General features: G+C 42.3%; 1 protein-coding gene across 1 annotated transcript in view; it reads left to right on the forward strand.

The window, feature by feature from the left end:
- The window catches only part of Grid1 (glutamate ionotropic receptor delta type subunit 1), a 729,852-nt gene that overhangs the window by 470,297 nt on the left and 239,384 nt on the right, over positions 1-20,171 (forward strand). The window contains exon 6 of the mRNA XM_038349621.1: positions 12,834-13,004. Within this exon, the coding sequence (XP_038205549.1) occupies positions 12,834-13,004 (171 nt within the window). The remainder of the gene's footprint in view (positions 1-12,833; positions 13,005-20,171) is intronic.

Below are 20,171 nucleotides of genomic sequence, written 5' to 3' on the forward strand. Positions count from 1 at the left end.
TGATGCTGATTCTTATTAGGTAGGCACAGGTCTGAGATTCTGCATTTCCAACAAGTTCCCATAATGTGTTGATGTTATTGGTCCCATGGACCACATTTTGGGAAGTAAGGAGATCACCTGCAATTTTTCACATCCTACATAGAGTGGAGAGATTCATGCTCAGCTCATCAGTTTATAGGGAAGAACTAAGGAGGCAGGGTCTGTCTCAGGTCAGAATAACTCCTTGGAAGTTGTTCTACCCGTTGTCGCTGGTCCAGAAAAATGTACCAGCACTGAGCGCTGGCAGCAGTTCTCGTGCCCTCTCCTCATCAAGATGTCCTCATCTCTCCGGAGCTTCAGCTCCTCCAGACCTAAGTACTCAGCAGCATTCTCAGCAGCACACACATTCCTGAAGCCTTATTGACTTCAGCCAGGCAAACTCTCTTATCACTACTTTATTGAATTCTTCCTGTATTTCCTCAACTTCTCAACAAGGCAGCCTTGTCTGTGAAATTTCTCTCCTATCATTAACTTCAGATTACTGATGCCATGGCTCTTAAGGGGGACATAAACTTTAATTATTCCCCCAGAGATGGAATCATGCTGATATCACACAGCTGTTTGGTAGATCTGGGTCTCTTGGAGGAACAAAACACATAATAATAAGGTGGCTGCATAGTCCAGTATGAGTTTAGCAATTTATATAAATGCTTAATAATAAATTCCCCTGGTATTAGAAGGTTCCAACATTTTGCTATGGTCTTAAAGGTCTGACAAAAGAATATTTATATGTGAATTTTGCATCCAACTTGTCAAAATGCATATTTTGAAAAAAATACATCCTCATTTTAATTGCCATTTAAAAAAGTATCTCCTTATAGCTTTTCCCTCTTTGCTGTGTGTCTTGGCTTGAGTAAGACTTCTGCAGTGATTTTGTCTGGTTTCAGTCAAATGTTTCTAAGAAGCATGAAAAGTTACAGGGAGTAATATAGTGAATACCCACATTCTTGCCTTTCAAATTTTCTAATGTTGCAAACCTTAGACTTTTAGAGACTGACCATGTCACAGACAATGAGACACTGCTTTGTGTCCTGTTACAGATCCTATTGGATTTCATAGTATCCTGGTTGTTTATACATATACTAACAGGAAAATCAAAACCTGCTCTCTTGAGGGTCAGAATTTATCTGCTCATCTTAACAAGGCTGAGTTATCCCAGAAGGTTTCAGGGCATGATGAATAAGAGGCCAGGAGTAGGATACACAGACTAGGTGTAGGGGTACATACCAAATCAAACCCCCAAACTCCCAAAGCAGGGACAGAAAGGGTGTGAGTTCAAGGGTGGTTGAGTGACAGTTGCCCGTTTGTGATACATAATAAGACTCAATCTCAAAAAAAAAAAAAAAACCCAAAGTGAAACAAAACAAAACAAAAACCAAGGGCTAGGCATGTGGTTCACCATTCAAACATTATTCTAGAATACTTGAGGCCTTGAGTTTCATGCCCAGCACTTCAGTGTGTGCATTTGTGTTTATAAATATAAAGAGTGCTCTTAGGGCCTTGCTCTCTGCAGTTTGATGCGTTTGCCTTTAGGTTAAATCATTCGATGGCTCAGAAAGGTCATAGAAAGTGGCCACCTAAGGTAGATTTTGTCAGGGTTTTACAGACCTTCTCAGAATCTATGTAGGAAAAACTACCATTTCCACAATCAGAAATGGAATCAGAATGCCTTCTTGCCTAACACCGCCTAAAATAGGAAGACCAAACAAGATGTGTCTCTGGTTCAGAGTGCAGGTTCACCTTCTACTACCGTAAACTTCAAAGTGGGAGAAAAGCATGCAGTGGAATTAAATGAGCATGGGAAGGGGATGTCTTATAGGCAGATTTGCTATTTTCATCTATTCCTCACTGTTAGCCACTTTCCTGCAGCAATTGCATGTGCTTTACACCTGAATTTCCCTGATGCTATTATTTGTATGCATGTATGAGTGTATGTGTTGGTATGTATATCTTCATGTATACTTTTTTTCTGTTTTCTTAGCTATATTGTATATGTCTATGGATAATAATGCAATACAGTGAGCTTATTCTGTTCTTTTAATAGCTACATAGTAGTCCATTTAAGCTCCATTGCTTCTTTGATTCTTTTTTTCCTGAGGATCACATCAGAGGCCTGAATGGAAGTAAGAAAAGGTACCCGAGTCTGACAGATACTATTTTGTCTCCAGCTTATCCTGTTGGAGTTGTTATCATTTGCATTCTTCCCAGAGTGAGTGACAAGGAGCACTTTAAACACTCTCGTAGCCTCCATATCAGTTGTTGGTGATCTGTGTTTTTGGAGGGAGCGTAGAGGCTTCCTTTCAAAGTCCAGTACAGCCTGAGGGATTTCTCTGCAGGGAAATGCACACAGTGCTCATATATGGCACCTTTTTTCTTAAATAAAAAAATCCTGTCAAGTCAGCCATAGAACCTGGCTGAAGACACATGTTTCTCGGGAACAGAGGCAATCAGATCTCATTCTCTTCCATCGTGTGCTCCACGAGAAGGACAATTTTGCTTTCAATCAGTGAATTAAGTATGTGCCTCCTGGGAAAATGTGAGGATTGCCTTTGCTTTAGAATTCTTCTTACTTTCCTATGCTCTTAACTCATTGAAAGTGAGGTAGAGATTTGTAGAGTTTCTTAATAATTTATTTGACTTGAAATGCATATTTTTCTAAGCTTCTAGTGTGCATTCTTGCAGAATCAGAGACCTGGGTAATTTTATTATTCATTGCATGAAGCAATTTCTCACTCTTTCTCGTATCCATAGACGTTTTCGTGGGAGCATGTTGCAAGGGCACAAAGCAGTCTTGTTTTGCTTCCAATGATTGGCAAGAAGAGCTCAATAGCTGTGTTAGCTGGGAGCTCTGAACCTCATCTCTCTGTACTTACTATAATATTCTTTTTGATCAAACTATAAATAAGTTCTTCTCCTATTGAAAATAGAAAGAGATCTATTGGTATATTTCTTCTCTTTCTCTGTAGCTTCTGTCCATAAGTGTTTTAAAATCAAAATATTAACTATTTCTAAAGATTATCTATCTGCCCACACCTTAGTCCAGTGAATAATAGGAAAGAGAATTTATGGGTGGAACCTCCTAGGTTGTAGGAGAAGATGGTAACAGATGGGTATATTTTGGAAAAAAATATGGTCAGGTAGGACCTTACAATGTTTATCTTCTTGCATCCATGATACAGAGATGAGGGGTAAGCACAAACAGGTTTTGATCAGGTGTGCTCGGTTTACATCCTCTTAAAATAGTGTCAGTATCAATATAGTTAGGAAAGGGAAATCAAATGCAACAAATACGAGTTGTAATACTAAAATGATTTCTCAGCTTCAACCAGCCACACAGCTAGGGCATATGGGGAGCAGTTTGAAACACAGTTGTATGAATCAGAATAAAAGAATAGGTTCACAAACAAAGAGTTTAAATCCCATATGAAAAGTTTAATAGTATGTTTTTATGAAAGATTAGTCTGAATAACACTCCCAAAGGGAAAAGGGTCCCCCAAACAGCTGAATATAGCATATTTTAAAATATTTTTAACTAAGTCTCAAGAGTAATAACCATGAGGCCAAACATAACGTGACAATGGAAACTCAAGAGTTTCTTTTAGTGAGTTGGTCAAACTGTAGAAGTCTTGAGCTTTGGTCCTGAGAGCTCTCTGTGGAATATGAGATCTGAGATCAAGCTAAGGACCAATCAGGTGTGGTGTCTAATGAAAGAGTTCCACCTACAGTTGTAAACAGCTGCTGTCTATCAGAGCTGGTAAGAAATGAAAACATAGAGCAGAAGGAGGTGCAAAGCAGCATTCCCTATTATGATTTTGGAATTGGATGAAGTGAACACATTCTTAAGTCATGTAAGTTTGACCCAATGTCATAACACCTCTGTTGTCCAGCCGAGGTTTGAGGAAAGGTTAGTTTACTGTGGTTGTACAGTAGTTGATAACCCTTTTCTACGTAGAGTAGAAGCAAGCAATGTAAATGCGAGTCTGAATCAAAGAGCTCTGTATCAGTTTCCTTCCTGTTGCTGGGATAAAAATACTCTGAGAGAAAGCAGCTTAGGGGAGGAAGGGGTGTCCTTAGCTCACTCTTCTGGGATACAGCCTGTCACATGGGGAAGTCACAGAGGCAGGAGCTTGGACAGCTGGTCATGTCATAGCCACAGTCAGGAGCAGAAAGTCACTAATGCTCCAATGCTGTCTTCTTACTTGGCGCTTAGCCAGTGTCCCTTATTCATTTGCAGTTCAGGCCCTCCTGCCCTGGGAATGCTTAGATGCACACTGGACTTTCAAAGTCAAGACCTCTGTAGATGTGCCCACAGACCAGCTTGATCTGGATAATTCCTCAGTGGATGGAGACTTTTGAGGTGATTCTATATTGTGACAAGTTGACTTTTAAAATTAATGATTACAAACCCCTAAAGGCATTTTATGGAAAATTATATGTATGTGGAGAGAAGTCAGGAGGATGAAGAAGAAGAGGCAGTAAAGAAGAAGTTTGTATGATGAGATCTAGGAAATACTATGTAACATAGAATAAATATGTTTCAAAAATAGAGACTTATAATCTGAACAAAGAACAAAAGACTCAAAGAAAGCCAAATTCAGAAAGGAATGGACTGGTCACCAAATGTAATAACTAGAAGTTGGAAACCTAAGTGTCAAGTTGTTCAAAGAGAAGTAATTGGTGTAGTATAACTTATGAAGAGGGTATCTGAGGTATAGTCCATAAGTGAGATAGTGACACAGGCATAAGGAAAACAGAATAGCAATATTTAATGTACTTTTGAGAAAAGAGCGGGCGTTAGAGTCTTAAAGTAGTAAATGATATCATGGCTGATTGCTCTTAAAGAGCATTGAAAGAAATCTAGTGTGATCCAGGATCAAGAACTGATTCAAAATAAAAAGTTCATACAGAAGCACATCATACAGTGACAGCATAGGACATCAAAGACAAAGGACAGCCTAGGCTCTATTCAGAGAGCACAGACCATTTGCAAATGACTTTAGTGTCTGTACATGATAAGGAGATGTCCCACATGGAGAATTATCGACAATGGTGTTTCTCTGGCAGAAATGAATATTTTCTAAAGAGACCCTTTAGCTATCAGACTACTAAAAGAAAGGGCCCCAAGAAATAGTAATTTCTCTTGGAATCTTATTATAGGAGGAGAAAAAGCTGATTCAGACTGAGTGAAAACCCTTCTCTTGGAAAAGAGCATTATAGCCTCTGGCAATAATAGGTCTAAGGTAGGTAGGGCCATGCCCTTACCAGGACTACTTAGATGTGCATATTCCTAGTCCTTTATTTGCACTTTGACCTCATTTGAGGACACAGAAGGCAGACTAAAGGTACTTACTAGACTTCTTTGTACCTCTTCAATGTGGCCATATTGAATAAATCCTCCCCTTTGCTATTAACTTGGTTATTCTGATCAGCTTATTGAGGATGGATATCCATATCTGCCTCTTGGGGAACAAACTGGCACCCCAAGCTTGGTAACAGTGGCCATACTTGCAGTTTCAAAAGGGTGATTATAAAAGCATATGACAAACAGTGAAAATAAAAGAATGGGTAACAAATATCAGATAGACAGAAGCAGCAAATAGAGAGCAAATGGTCATTGAATTTGCCGCTTACAACATGTAGCACAAACAACTGGAGGGATCCTACTGGGAGAGGAAGCAAAGTAACACCCTTAAACCAGATGCCTAGGAAACCAAGTAGAAGTCCTCAGCAAAGCCGGAGGAAACCTCCGTGTGCTGGGTCCTTGTTGAGAGGTTTCTAGCACTGTCGAGTGCTCCCTCCACGGATGAACTGGCTTCCTGTTCTCACCAAAGGCATCTTTATACCGTGGGATAAACAACAGTAACCTCTGTTGGGAATGGTTTCTTTTCCAGCTGTTCTCAAGGGTACAATGTCTTAATCCCCCATAGCCATTTGCTGTTTTTCTTTCTTTCTGTCCCAGAGTTAGGGAACCAGTCTGCCCTAGGACAGAGAATTTTGGACACTTGAATTCAACATTCTGAAGTCTGGGACAAGATAGCCCTCTTTGCTCCAAGTCTACTGTCAACAGGTTTAAACAGTGCATGGCAATTTACCAACAAAATGTTTATCACAGTTGAATGATGGCCTGCAGAGAGATTCCATGCCAACCCTGAAACCCGTGAATGTTTCTTAGCATAAAGCCTTTTACTAATGCCATGAAATTAATGATCTTGAAGTGAGGACTTTGGATTATTCAGATGGTTTCTAAATGCCTTCCTTACCTTGCATCTTTATGGGAGGCCGTCAAGGGAAATTTGACTGTACAAAAGAGAAACTGTGATGATTAACCTTAATGACCGACTGGCTGGGATTTAGAATCTCTTAAGGGTCGCATTTCTCAGTATATCTGTGAGGGCATTTAGTGAGGTTTAACTGAAGAAGGAAGAAGGACCCACGCTGAATGTGGGCAGCACTATCCTGTGAACTGGCCTTCTAGAGTGATTAAAAAGGACAAAGTAAATGGACAACATCTTTATTTGTCTCTTGATTTCCTGACTAGGAGAAGTCTGACCTCATGCTTGGTGGACTTTTTAGAAATTATTTTAAGGAAGAACTTAGAAGAGTTTGGAGCTATAGGCTAGAGAAACCCTGGAATGCTAAATGTAAAACAGCATCCATTGGGCTATTCTGCTGGAAGAATGGAAGCTCAGAATGTCGAGAGAAATATCAGACAATGGTGACCCAGCTTATGAGACTTTAGAGTAGAGAAAGGGCTCTCCTAGGAAGACTTGAGACTATTGATGTTACAGTATGGCAAAGAACCACAAGATGTTGTATAATAAAGAACCACAGATATTAGAGACACTGTGTTATTTTCCTTGTTGGATTGGGTCTTGCTTTGGCCTGTTCTTTCTTTGCTAAGCTCCCATTCTAAATGGGAGTATTTGCTGTCTGTCACTGTAAACTGGAAATGTGTAACTTGTATTTTGATTTTATAGTTTGTTTTAGGCCTGAGAAGGGACTTTGGGTTTTGGACTTTAGAATACTGTTGATACTGTTGGATTTATCAACAACAATTTACACAAAAGGGCACTTGCAATGATATACTTTGGACAAAGGAGAAAAATGTCAAATGTAAGGACTAAAGTCCAGAAAAGAATGTGTAACTGATACATACACATAGTCCAATTACACATATCTTATACAAGTACTTTTATAAAACAGTGGGGATATTGTACACTGGAAGATCATAAAGAAAGACAGAATTAAATGCTGGACATTGTTGGCACATTTGCTGGTCTTCTGGAAATTGGGGATAAGCACCAAGGAAGAAAAGTAAATACCGAACAGTTTCACACCTAAGTATATTTATTAAAATAGATAAGAAAAATAATAAAAACTAATATAAAAATCTAATTTTCTAAAACATAAATAATTGGAAATAGTAAAAAAATCATTACAAGTTTGGAAAAATGGTAACAAAGAGCAAAATTTATAAAGCAAATAATATGATAGAAATAAATCCAAATAGTAAATAATCATAATCAGTATAAATGATTATAATTTCTACTTACATCTCAGGTACAGGTATGAATATTTCTAGTGTATTTTATTTACACGTATTCCAACTTAGATGTTGCAAGGAGAAAGGCCGTTTGGTCATTCTTGCCTGCTCAGCCCTGAAATAACCACACAGAAATTGTATTAATTAAATCACTGCTTAACCCATTAGCTCTAGCTTCTTATTGGCTAACTCTTATATCAATTTAGCCCATTTATATTAATCTGTACATTGCTACGTGGCGGTGGCTTACCAGCAAAGTTTCAGCATGTCTGACTCTGGCTGTTCCATAGTGTCTCCCTCTCCACCTTCCTTAGTTCTGCCCTATCAACAGGCCAAGGCAGTGTCTTTATTCGTTAATGGTAATCATAGCACACAGATGGGATTCCCACATCACTCAAACATGAGGCAGATAAAAATAAAAGGAAAATAAGGCTATGAAAAACGTGGATAAATAACCTTTCTACAAATAGTATAGCTATAGTAACCACAGACACAGGAAACTGTAAGGCAAGATGCATTCTTAGATATAAAGAGGATATTTAAATACTAATAAAACCACCAGCTCAACAGGGAGCTAGACTTATAATCTTGTATATAACTAATAACAAATCTTTAAAATATGTCAAGAAAACACAGACAGAATTCAAGAATAAACAAAGTCCTGATCTAATGGACCTGCCAACAGATATTTGACACCAGCAACTGTATAGCAATGCCTTGTAAAGCAGGTATGCACAGTGCCCACAGAGCAAGGCTGTCTAGGCCTAAGCTTAGAAGGGTTTAAAGCCTGACCCAAACATCCCTCTCCTTGGAGAAAAATGTTGGTAGCACATGACAAACCTTATTTAGAATAAATTTAAAAACAAGAGAACCATAAATCACTATGCAAGAAATTTGCCCAATGGAAATTTAACAAACCACAAATACAGGAAAAAAGACATAAATGATTCAGAAATGCATGAGAGATACTCAACCATATTAAGAATTAAAATAGCAAAAACAAACCCAAGCATTATTCCAATCCATACTCATGAGACTGGCATATCTTAGGAAGTCATATAATATATAAGGTGTGCATGAGACTGGCATATCTTAGGAAGTCATATAGTATATAAGGTGTGGGCAAGTAGGCAAGACTAATGCTCCTTTGCCATACATGATTATAAATTGGTACAACTCCATTAGGAATTTGATACTTTCTAATAAATTTGAGCATGTTCCTCCTATTCTTTTTTAAAAAGTTATATTTATTTTCTTTGTTTGAATTTTTGTCTGCATGTAATGAATGTCTGTATACCCATTGCATTAGGTGCCTAGGGAGACCAGAAGTGGATTTAGATTTCCTGGAGCTGAAGTTACATACAGTGAGCCACTATGTGGGTGCTGGGAATTTGAACCCAGCTTCTCTGGACGAGCAGCCAGTACTCTTAACTTCTAAGCCATCTCTCCAGTCTCCTTCCTATTTTCTTATCAGGATTCTATAATCCTAGGTATATGATATATACAAGAGAGATTCTTGCATAAGTGCATGAAGGTGCATAGGAAATTGTTCATAGACGCCAACAAATGAAGCATCCTAAACATTATCAACAATGAATGAATAAATGATGACTTTGTCATATAGTATTGTCACGCACACCTTTGAAAAATTAAATCAGAGCCACTCCCATCGCCATGGATAAATGTCAGAACTCTAATGTTTGGCTAGTTGTTTCATTTTTAAATAATTATTTATTTCTACTTCGTGTGTGTTTTGCCTACATGTATGTATGTGCACCATGTGCTTGCAGTATCTTCAGGTCCAGACAAGGGAATTGGGGTCACCGGATCTGGAGTTACAGATGGTTACAAGTCTCCACATGGGTTCTGGCTTCTAAGCACTGAGCCATCTCTCCATCCCATGAACAAGCTGGTGACTATTGGGGTATTATTTAGAGTGCTCATGGAGAGCCCAGAGTGTTTGCTACTTGAGGTGTATTAGGGCTGGTTTCCTGTACAGTTACCGAGCTCCCAGATGACTCTAAGGTACAACAGCGTATTAAAAACATGATGTTAAAACACGATCAAAAGCATCCATATTGCGCAACATATACAAGCCTAAGCTCCATGGAATCTAGGCTCTTACATGACAGATGCTGCTTGTGGCTAGACGGAAGGAGTGGGCATGAGAAACCATTCAGCTAAGATGTGGGCATCATTTTACTTCTTAGTTTGATCGAAGATACAGTGAATTCATTTTGTTGTTCATATTTAATGTACAAATCGATTAGGCATATCTCACAGTGAAAATTATAACTTACAATATAAAAAAATTCAAGCCTGTTTTGATCCTTTGAACTCCTGCGAGCATCATATGATATATTGCTTTTTTTCCTTTCTCCTCTCCTAGTTTATTCCACAGTGCTGCTTGCATGTTGCCCTGCTGCTTCCCTTCATCAGCAGCACTATGAATATGTGCTGAACTGGGACAAGGGGAGTTTGCCCTCCCACCTGCCCATTTAAATTGGCTGCTTATATTTCCCTCTGTACAGGAAGACTGGAGTTTGGGGTCTCTTACACTGGGACATTAGCATACATTCTGGTAACATCAGGGCTAGGAGGACAGGAGTAGATCCTGGCGTGCAGCTGCTGGAATGAACTGCTCATCTATATTCAGAATTAGGGCAAGGACGGAATTCAACCCTTTTAGCTGTCTGTAAATAACTGAGTGGACTCCCAGGTCTTCCTTGCAGATATCTCCGGATTGGACAAGAAGGATAGTCTAGAAGCACAGGGAGTGGGATAGGAGTCACAGAACCATGCTGTGAGCCATGACCAGTGGAGCAGAACTGGGTGAGAGATTACGGGAAAGTATACAAGGTTCCAGCCGATCCCCACTGCCAGGGAGGCATATGGAAGCTATTAGGTTGCCATAAGACTGTGCCAAGTCTTTATGAGGTCCTGGGCAGGCATAATGGAAGAGGAAGTGTTGGCAAATCAGGGCCGATGGGGCAAGCATTGAGTACCCACCACAGGCCATAGCACAGTATGACTTAGCTACTCACTATAGGTGAAGCAGCCAGTTGGCCTCGAAAGTACTGGGCCACCATGTAGGTCAAACCCATAAAAAATTTCCAAAATGTGCCTAGAGTATGGTGGTAAGAACTGGGTATTTCTGCTTGTCCTCCTGGCGGTTGAAGAAGCAGGAGAAGCTTAGTAAAAGGATTTTTTTATAAAATAGCTGTTGCCTCTATAGTTGCATTTTTCTATCAAAAATATGTGGGAAAAATAAATGGCATGAAACACATTTTTTTTTGATTTGCAGTTGTGTTGTCTCTGACACCTTTATTCACAATTCCACTTTTGTAGTTCATGACACCTGCGTTCCTCATTTCTGCCCTTCTGCTGATTTGTTTGTTTGTTTGTAGAATCTCACTCTAGGCCAGGCTGGCCCATAATTGAACAGGTAGCCCAGGATGGCCTTGAACTTGCAGCAACTCTTCTCCCTCAATCTCCCTAATGCTGGGATGGTAAGCGCGAGCCCCTGTGCCTGGCTAGTATCATGCATTTTCTAGATAGGAAATTTCCTCCCCAAGTCCTCTCTGCTTCTAGTTTAGGCAAAGTCAACGGCCTACTTGTTCCTCTTTCTTACATCCCTCATCCCTTTGAGATTAGGCTGTGATTTCTCTCATCCTCTAGCCAATGATCTTGGAAGGACCTTAGTCTCAGGGCTGCTAGAAGAGAACCGAGTGCGCATGCATTCTGCCCACTTTGAAGCTCTCTGTGTACAGGGACTGTCCCTTCTGACCGATTTCTTCACTTCTGATTCCCTCTTGGTCCCAATCCATCATGAATCTAAATTTCGGTGGCATGGGTCTAGATTCACGCTAAATAGCATTTTGACTTCTTTGAGATCAGTTAGGTCAGTACACTTCGGAACCGACACTAAGAGCAGGTGGATCTTTGTGCTTTGTTCCTCCCAATCTAGCAAGTGCTGTCAACTGACCGGGTTCCACAGATCCACAGCGGCAAACCCAAGACAGACCCTAAATGCTTGATTTAGCGCCTTAGCCCTTAAAATGTTATGCTCTCATTTAAATGATTTTGAAATCCCAACCACTAATTTCCTGCCTGGCTGGCTGCATTTGTACTGCCACAGGGTCTCAAAACTAGAATGGCTCATCTGTAAGAGGAAGATTTAAAGATTATTTTAAAATACCACTAATTTTAGTTAAAATGTTGACTTGGAGCCAAGCATTGATGTAGTAATTTCTCAGAGACAGTGAGCCTGGGATGTCCTTAGTCTGCCTGCTCCACTTCTGGAACACTGGGTGAATACTGGTTTCCATGTCTTTGTTTGTAGTTCAGCTGTGGGCCCAGCCATGAAGCCTTGTCCTCGCCTCTCTGCCTCTGCCTCCTCTGTTTGTTCCTCCCCAATCCTTGCTCCAGAAAACAACCAGAAATTTTCAAAAAGGCCATTTTGATTATAGCATATTTTTTCCCTAAATTTTTTCAAGCTCATTGCTACTGCTATGGAAAATGCCTGCTTTCTCTGTTGCTGTCGTTGTTTGTTTGAAGTGGAATGGATGGACCCTGTTGTTCCATCTGCCTCTCCTCCATTGATACTTCTACATGGAGCCAAGTCTATCTACTTGCTGTAGCCTTTATAGCACCAGGTTCCCAGCTGCACTTTGCCCTCAGCACAAGCACACACTCATACACATGCACGCATGCACACACATGTGCACAGACACAGACAGACAGACATACACATACACTTTCTTTACCTTTGTTCATTCTTTGGCTCAGTTTAAGGCTGATTTCTTGTAGAAGCCTCTTTTGGAGTGGTCTGCCTATAAGCAGCTCCCTTTTCAATTCCTAAGCTTGAGGATGAAATGTCATAATAATTGGATCCCCCTCATCGAATTTCTAGAGTTGCTTTTTGAGTATGGCATTAAAGAATGCATGTAAAACACCTGGTGTGCCAAGATCTAGCAGAATCAGTTTGCTCCACAGTAAAGGATTATATTTGACCTCTCCTATACCTTGGTGACACTATAGACCAGACCTCTCTCGGAGGGAATGTTCAGTAATGCTGTTTGGACCTAAAGGATGGTAAGTATTTTATGTAAAGAATCAGCTAATGAATTGTAGAGCCTGGGCCTAATCCTTTGATGTCTTCAGCATTAACTGTTTGGGCTTTTGGCCCGGATGCCTCCTAGTGGCTTTTTTATTCATGAGGGTATAAGCATGGATCTGGTTATTTCTTCAGGAAATCAGTGACCCCGAGATCCTGGATCTGGTCCACAGTGCCCTTGGCAGGATGACCGTGGTCCGGCAAATCTTCCCATCTGCGAAGGACAACCAGAAATGCATGAGGAACAACCATCGTATCTCTTCCCTGCTCTGTGATCCACAGGAAGGCTACCTCCAAATGCTGCAGGTCAGTGCACATGTCTCCTCCATGCAGGGGTCACCTACCACACCCTTGGTCTGAGACAGGAGACATGCTGGGCCTGCTAGGCTCTAGCTGAACACAGTTACCCACCCACTTTAATGACTAAAATGCTATAATTTGCTGAAATGGAAACCAGTCAGCTGGACACAAGTACCTCATAGTAGCATTAGTGGTAATTAATCCTGGTACCAGCAGGCAAGGCCTGATTAACTCACAGGTTACCTCTGGTATTTAAAAGTTACATGATTGGGGTAGGATAGATTGCTGTCTCTTAGGCCTCTATTCTGAGTGCTTTGTGGCAGGGCTGGAGATGGAGACTTCCTTGAGTTTTTCCTTGTAAGAAGTCACTTACACAGACACCATGCTTTTAAAACATTTGGCACAGTCTTGGCACATTTGCATGATCTCCTCCAAGCAAAAAGGCCAGAGAACAGGTTTAGAGCATCGCCTGTTGCTGTACCTCTTCCTAAACAGGGGTGTAAACATTTTGTTCGTACTTCAGTCATTGTCTTGGTATATGTGTGGTCTTCATCTTCTAGCCTTGTGGCCTTGGCATAGTAGATAGGTATTCTGTGTACAGATACTTTGCTGTGTAGATCTTTGAAAACAGGAAGCTAGTGTGGCTAGTGCCCACTGGTTTCCCTGCATCCACATCAACATTTGGAATATGATGAACAAGAACACTTGATGATCTTTAATCAGGAGTTTGGATCAGTGCTAGCTGTGTCTGCCCATGAGTGTCAGCCTTTCTAAGGACCTTTTGGTGTCTCCACATCAGAGGGTCTTCATAATGGAGAGGGGACCATGGGAATCTTGGGTGGGCTCCAGAAATATTTTATTAGTGAAAGCATAGAATCCAACTTTATAATCTTATGTTGTCAGAGGAAGAAGAAAAACATCTTGTAGATGTTACACATGAGAAACTAGTTCTCAATGGGCAGGAAACACAGGTGACACTGGTTACAGTTGGGGCGCCTTTCCTCCCTTGGTGCCCACTGTGCCAGAGAGCACATTGGCTAAATTGGCATGATAGAACAGCTAAGATTTTCCGAGGTGGTGAGGATTTGCTTAAGAGACTGAAGCATTGGTCCTCAACAGAGCCATGAACTAGAGACTTCGAGCTGTGGGCTAGAAAGGCCTATAGTATAATTTTGTTTTGCCTTCTTTTTCCTGGAAAATGGAAGAGGTGACAAGGGTCAAGTGAGCCCCTATCACTGGAAGCATGTCTGCTTATTCTCCCTTTCCATGTTGATACGTGCGAAGTTGGACAAGGGGCCGGGCTGTATGAGTGTCCCCACTCTGTCAGGGGGAGAGGGGAATGTTTTTGCTGGCTGGACCTAAGTTCATGTCTCTCCTTCCCTTGATGATTTCCCAGGTTCCCGTTCCCTTGATGTGTTTTATTCATCTCCAGCCTATGTCATCCTGGTCCCTTTCCTACTTCCTATCCCTGTGCCTATTTTCCAGTTTTCATTAAGTGAACTACTTCAGTTTTCCCCAAAGGAGGGTCACTTTCAGTCATACAGACAGGGGCAGTACAGGATGTGGCAGAGGAAAGAGGTCTACACTTGTCAAAGTTCACAATGGCTCTCCTTGCTAGGAGTTGGTACCTGTAAGGAGTTCAGACCTGCTAGGTACAAAGAGCCTGCTTTCTGGAAGAGAGAAAGGGGGTTTTGGGGGGATGAGAGGGAAGTTCAGTTGATGGCATACTAAAGTGGTGATTACCCACACTTGTAACAAAGGCTCTGAGCTGCACACTTCAGGGCCCCTCCCTGTCCTTGTTCTTTCTGAGACACAGGTATCACATAAGGAGAAAAAATAAAGAACAAAATCATAGAGACCTGTTTATGGCAGTTGTGCCACCAACACCACCATTACTGTTTAGTCAATTAATATTCATTTGTTATTCTGTGCCTCTGTTTCTTGCATTGTCAATCCAAGACATGAAAATCTGCTACCGTAAAGAATAATTATCAAAAGTAAATGAGAGAACTTGTGGAAATTGTGTAGAACAGGACTGATCTGTTAGGAAAGCCATCAGTATGGGAGAGGTGGCCAGTATAATATAAGTGTCCACAGAAAGGCTGAAGATGCCCACATACCTGTATTTGGGTAGCTGAAAACATCACCTTGTATAGGAGAGCAGTTACATCCCCTCCAGTCCCGGATCAGAAGCTTTGTGCTTCTCACTGCCCACATCCCTCATTCAGCTGCCTTGTCTGAGGAAGACAGAGCATGTTTTAAATCCATTTAGCTCTCCATGAAAGACCCTGAAGGCCATCAATAAGAATATATGGGATGACTCTGCTAATAACCTGGGACTCGAGACCCAAGTTAAATGGTCTTTAGAAGCCTCTTTATAGAGAGATAAGTAAAGCACTTTATTAAAGAAGGATCTCTCTCTCTTTCTCTCTCTCTCTGTTTCTCTCTTTGTCTGTTGTATCTACATTCTTCTGTGGGGCTATGATGGGAGGGGAGAGTGGATTTATTTACTCCTCTGCCCAACACTTGGGAAGCTTGTAGATTCATCTCATTTACAAGCCATTCGCTTCAAGTTTTCTCAGAAACTATTACCACTTCTTTCCTTCCTAATGACAGTGTAGAAGGCAAACTAATTTCTACTAGCCGCTAGCTGTGAGATTTATCGAAAAGACTCTAACATGCTTAGAACAACCAACTAAAGAAAAAAAGTGCTGTCATGGATTATTAACTTTGTCTTGATGAAATTAATGAAAATCCCCCTGGAAATGGAGCTCCCAAGTCCGTTTTAGTTCCTTCCCCAGATGGCTGCCCTTGGGACGATGATCCTAAGAATCCAAGGATTGTAAAAGCATAGGGCATTATTGCAAGGTCATCCATCTCCAGGTTTCTCTACCGAAGTGAACTGGTCTCAGAGACTCTGTCTTCCTCTCTTAGCCTTGTGGTCCGGGATTTCTGTTTTGAAAAGCCAACCAAGTACTATTGCAGCAAATCAATTTGGTTGCTATTTAGTACAGAGAAAGTCCCTTGGAAGAAAAATACCTAAGTAAGTGGCTTCCAGCGACTTCAAAAGGCATTACACTTGCCTGTGTGCTCTTGTTTATTCTTCCCTACAAAGCACTGCCTGACTTGGGTGTTTCTCGTTTTTGTTTTCTTGACAAGTTAGTTTAGGGCTTGGCTGACTCAGCCAGTAATAAAAGTGATAACCAGTCCCTCAGAACCCTGAGAATTTGCTAAGATTTCCCAGGCAGCCTTGCTCAGGGAAGACTTGCTATTGTGCTCTGTCATTAGAACTGCCTCTCCCAGTGATATTAGCTTGTAATTGAACTAGCAGAAGCATTATCCCATTGGCACCCCATGCATTCAAATGTGCTTCCAGAGTGTGGTGGGCTATTATGAACTGCCTGTCTGGTCATGATGCAGTCTGATCTAAGCTGTGGGGGGCCAATATGATATTGTCATAAAATGTGCTCTCCGATTGGAATTTTTACATCTCTGTGTACTTAAAAGTTGTGGGATAGCCTGACAGCATCGCCCCTCCCTCTGGCATTCAAGTTGCTAAAGTACATCACAGACCCGCTAGCCCCCATTTCCTAGAAGCTTCCAGTCTTTCCACTTGTCATAGGTCTCTGTCAATCTGGTAAGAGGAGCTTTTCCTCTGACACACTCCCCAGGCTTCCATCCCAGCTACCTAAGATTTCATGTCACTTCCAGTGCCTTACTTAATGGTAAAGACTCCAGCTGGCAACTGGGCAAGGGCAGTGGGGAAGGCTTTGTGAATCACGCGCATAGGTAGTCTCTGCGGGTCCAGCTGCTTACTGCTCTGGCAGCAGGTGTCCACATGTATGTTTGGAGCCGAGAGAGGCTTGTGTGGAGACAGATGCTCCTTCATCTTCTCTCTTCTGATTCAGTGGTGTACAGCGCCTCCTCCCATCCCTGACCCTGGGCTACCATCTGCTCTATCCTCTGATCTGGCCGCAGTGACCTCTCAAGACAGGTGGGCTTGCAGAAGTTTGGCACAGAGGCTTTGCCTGGGGATAGATTGTTCATGCTGGGGCATCTGGATGTCAGATTGCCCTCCCAGCTGGACCCTCTGTCCACTGCTTTTCTGACATTGCTGGCCAGCCGGAGTCCATCTGCAGATTTGGTCAGAGGTCAGTGCCTGCCGTTTATCTCTATGATGTCTCCACGAACAGCCCACTTTGCTTGATTAATGATAGGGGAAAGAGACCACTGGGCTCTTTAGGAGCCTGGAGGAAATGTGGCCATGCTTAATGAAAATCTTGCATTCCCAGCGCTCTGGATTGTGAGGATAATGGGCCCGCGAGAGATTTCTGCTGGCTTGTGTGACTCTGACCTTGGCCTGCCATTCATCTTCCTCTTCCTTCAAGAATGATTCTCACCCTGATAATGCAATAGACAACCATCTATTCCTAGAGCATGACGGGGACACAGCTGGAGTACCCTAATAAGTCTTGCCTAGAATCTCAGAGTTACTAAGAAGACAAGCACCAAGCGCCAGGAGGCAGACAGTCTGGCTGCATGGTGTGGCACACACATTATCCTGACCTGTTCGAGCCCCTCCTTTCCCAACCAGTAGAGGTGGCAAAGGACTCAGCCTGCTGGCATCCACATGGGCTTACATGCAAGGCCTGTCTGGGGGTATCAGCATATTTTAGGACAGACCCTATGTGGCATGGCCTCAGGTCCCAATCTTTTCAGTAGAAAGTAAACAGGTCGCCTACACCCTCCCTTGTTGGTGTCTGGGTGGGAAATGTCTCCTTTCCTGGTTCCATTAGTGTGAGACATCCATACCTGGACAAGCTGCTTACTGTGATCTCAATGATGTGTTCTCTTAAAATGCCAATATTGAAACCCAGTTCCCAGGGGATTTGGTCGTAGGGCCATGGGAAGGCGATTTGGTTGTCAGGGTCGAGCCCTCACCAACAGGCTGGAGTGCTCCATGAGTGAGGTTAGGTCGGGACATAGGAAGGAGGTACCCTAGGAGCCCGGAACTAGATCCTCAGGAGACACTGACTGTGACAGTACCTCAGTGTGGGAGTTCCACTCCCTGGAAGAGTGATGGCTCCGTGCTATTCTGCAAGAGCAGTGTGGAGGCCAAGCTAGTGTCACCACTGGCTGAGAGAGTGGCTTTGCCATTGCTTCAGTGTCGATCCTTCTCAGGAATACTTCTGATTTCCAAACACTGTTCCTTCTTCCCCTGTGCTCTATTCTCTCCCCTTCAAGCCGGACCCCTTATCTTTCCTCTGTTTGTTCCTCTGGGCCTTGACTATTTAAGTAAATTCTTATTTTTTTCATGAAGATCAATTTAACAATCTTTCTAGTGGCCTTTGTTCCTGCTGACACAGGTATGTTCCCAAATTAAACCTAGCTACTCATGTATTGGGAATTCTGTGCTAATGCCTACGAAAAAAAATAGCATCGATATTTCTTTCATCTTTGGGCCTTAGTTAACTTCATGTAATTGGTCTCTAATTCTCCGGTGGTCAAGCAGGTCCTTTTGGGTTTTTCAAGAGTTATGGACCCCATAGGGATCATGGCTGAGTTCTTTTATCTGCTTCCTGGATATGTCTCCTACATTTCTGGTTTCCTTTCTCAGAACCAAGTTTCAGTACAGATAAAGGAAATCAGAAATTTGTATCTTCCATCATATCTCATGAAAACCCTGCCATGGGTTGTGACAAGCAATGGGGGTGGAGGCTACCCATCTGGAGCTCCCGCACCTTCCTTGGTATAGCCTCTGTCCATCATGCCTCATCGCTAAGAAGAGGCATCCTTTGTGAAAATAACTTCGTAGCTCCTTTATTTCTTAGAATAGTTTTAGAATGATCTATTGGACTTTCATTAACTCAGAGAAATCTATCGAAGCAGCTGTGCGGAATGCTTAAGTCAGACACTTCACAAACATCTTCATGGTGTGTTCTCCCAAACACCTTAAAATTGGGAATCGTGTTTATATTTTTATTGGAGAGAATGTCACATGCAATGGGTCCTAGGAAAATCATGGCTGATGTATGGGGTGAAATTGGAGGGGGACCCACCAGGGCATGACCCTTGGAGTTGCCATGTGATAGGATGTTCGTAAAGGATCAGCTAGGCAGAGTGTAGCAAGAAGGCCTGGGGCTGAGGGACAAGGGGACCAACATCTACCATCTCCTGAGGAAGAAATGAAGGGGCCTGAACCATACTATGTCAGCGGACAGTATAGTGACCATTTTAAATGGTTATTTAAAATTACATCCACTGGTCTGAGGCTGGAGAAGGTTCTGTGTGGCAGAATATAGGACATGGTGATTCCTATAGGTACTGGGTTTCTGCTGACCCTTGTTTTCTCAGGTTCCCCATACCTGTGGCATTTATGTTGAAGGGTCTCTGAGCCATTAAGCTTCTTCATGAAGTGCTATGATGCTTCCCTTTTGGGAACCTGCTCAAAGCAGTCTATAGCCCACCAGAGAGTCCTCTATCTCCATCTGTATGCTCTGGACCTTCTCTTACTAGTCCATCCATGAAACACCAGAGACAGAGAAGTGGTCTTTGCCTCACAGAATGGCCTAGGGCATTCATCCCTGAGAAGCCTGTCTGAGGCGTTGGCACCACGACAGATATGGGTGTGCTGCTAGGAGGAGGTCAGGACATGTTGGCAGGTCCAGGTGAGCAGACACAGGTGGACTTACTGACCAGAGCTGATCTTTGCCTAGTTTTCTGCCCTGTAAGCTACAGGAGTCAGATGTAGCCCCTCCCCCAGCCTTTGAAAAGAGGTATGGCCAGGGAGCCTCAAGGAAGAAGATGCTAGCAAACAGAAGTTAGTTTTCCATGGTCCACATCCCCATAATCTGTGTAACAGATCACTGCTGGGCTGCAGATACTGAGGACACCCTGGGCCTGACCTGAATTGAAATCAGGAGCCTGCCTAGGGCCTTCACTTGCCTTTCCATGTTTTTCTGTCTCTGCTGCTGCTAAGAATGAATATACATAGAAAGATCTTAGAAGGAGGCTGTGTGCACAGGGTTATTACCATCTGCATTTCATGGGCGAGTAACCATGGATTTCACATTGCACTTCTCCATGAGTCCAGATTGTTCTGCCCAGATCCACAAAGTCCCCTCAAAACCAACAAGGAGACTGAGTCCCGTATGTAAAAGCAAAGAGCCTTTA

This window comes from Arvicola amphibius, chromosome 12 (assembly GCF_903992535.2).
Source record: "Arvicola amphibius chromosome 12, mArvAmp1.2, whole genome shotgun sequence".
Classification (NCBI taxonomy): domain Eukaryota; kingdom Metazoa; phylum Chordata; class Mammalia; order Rodentia; family Cricetidae; genus Arvicola; species Arvicola amphibius.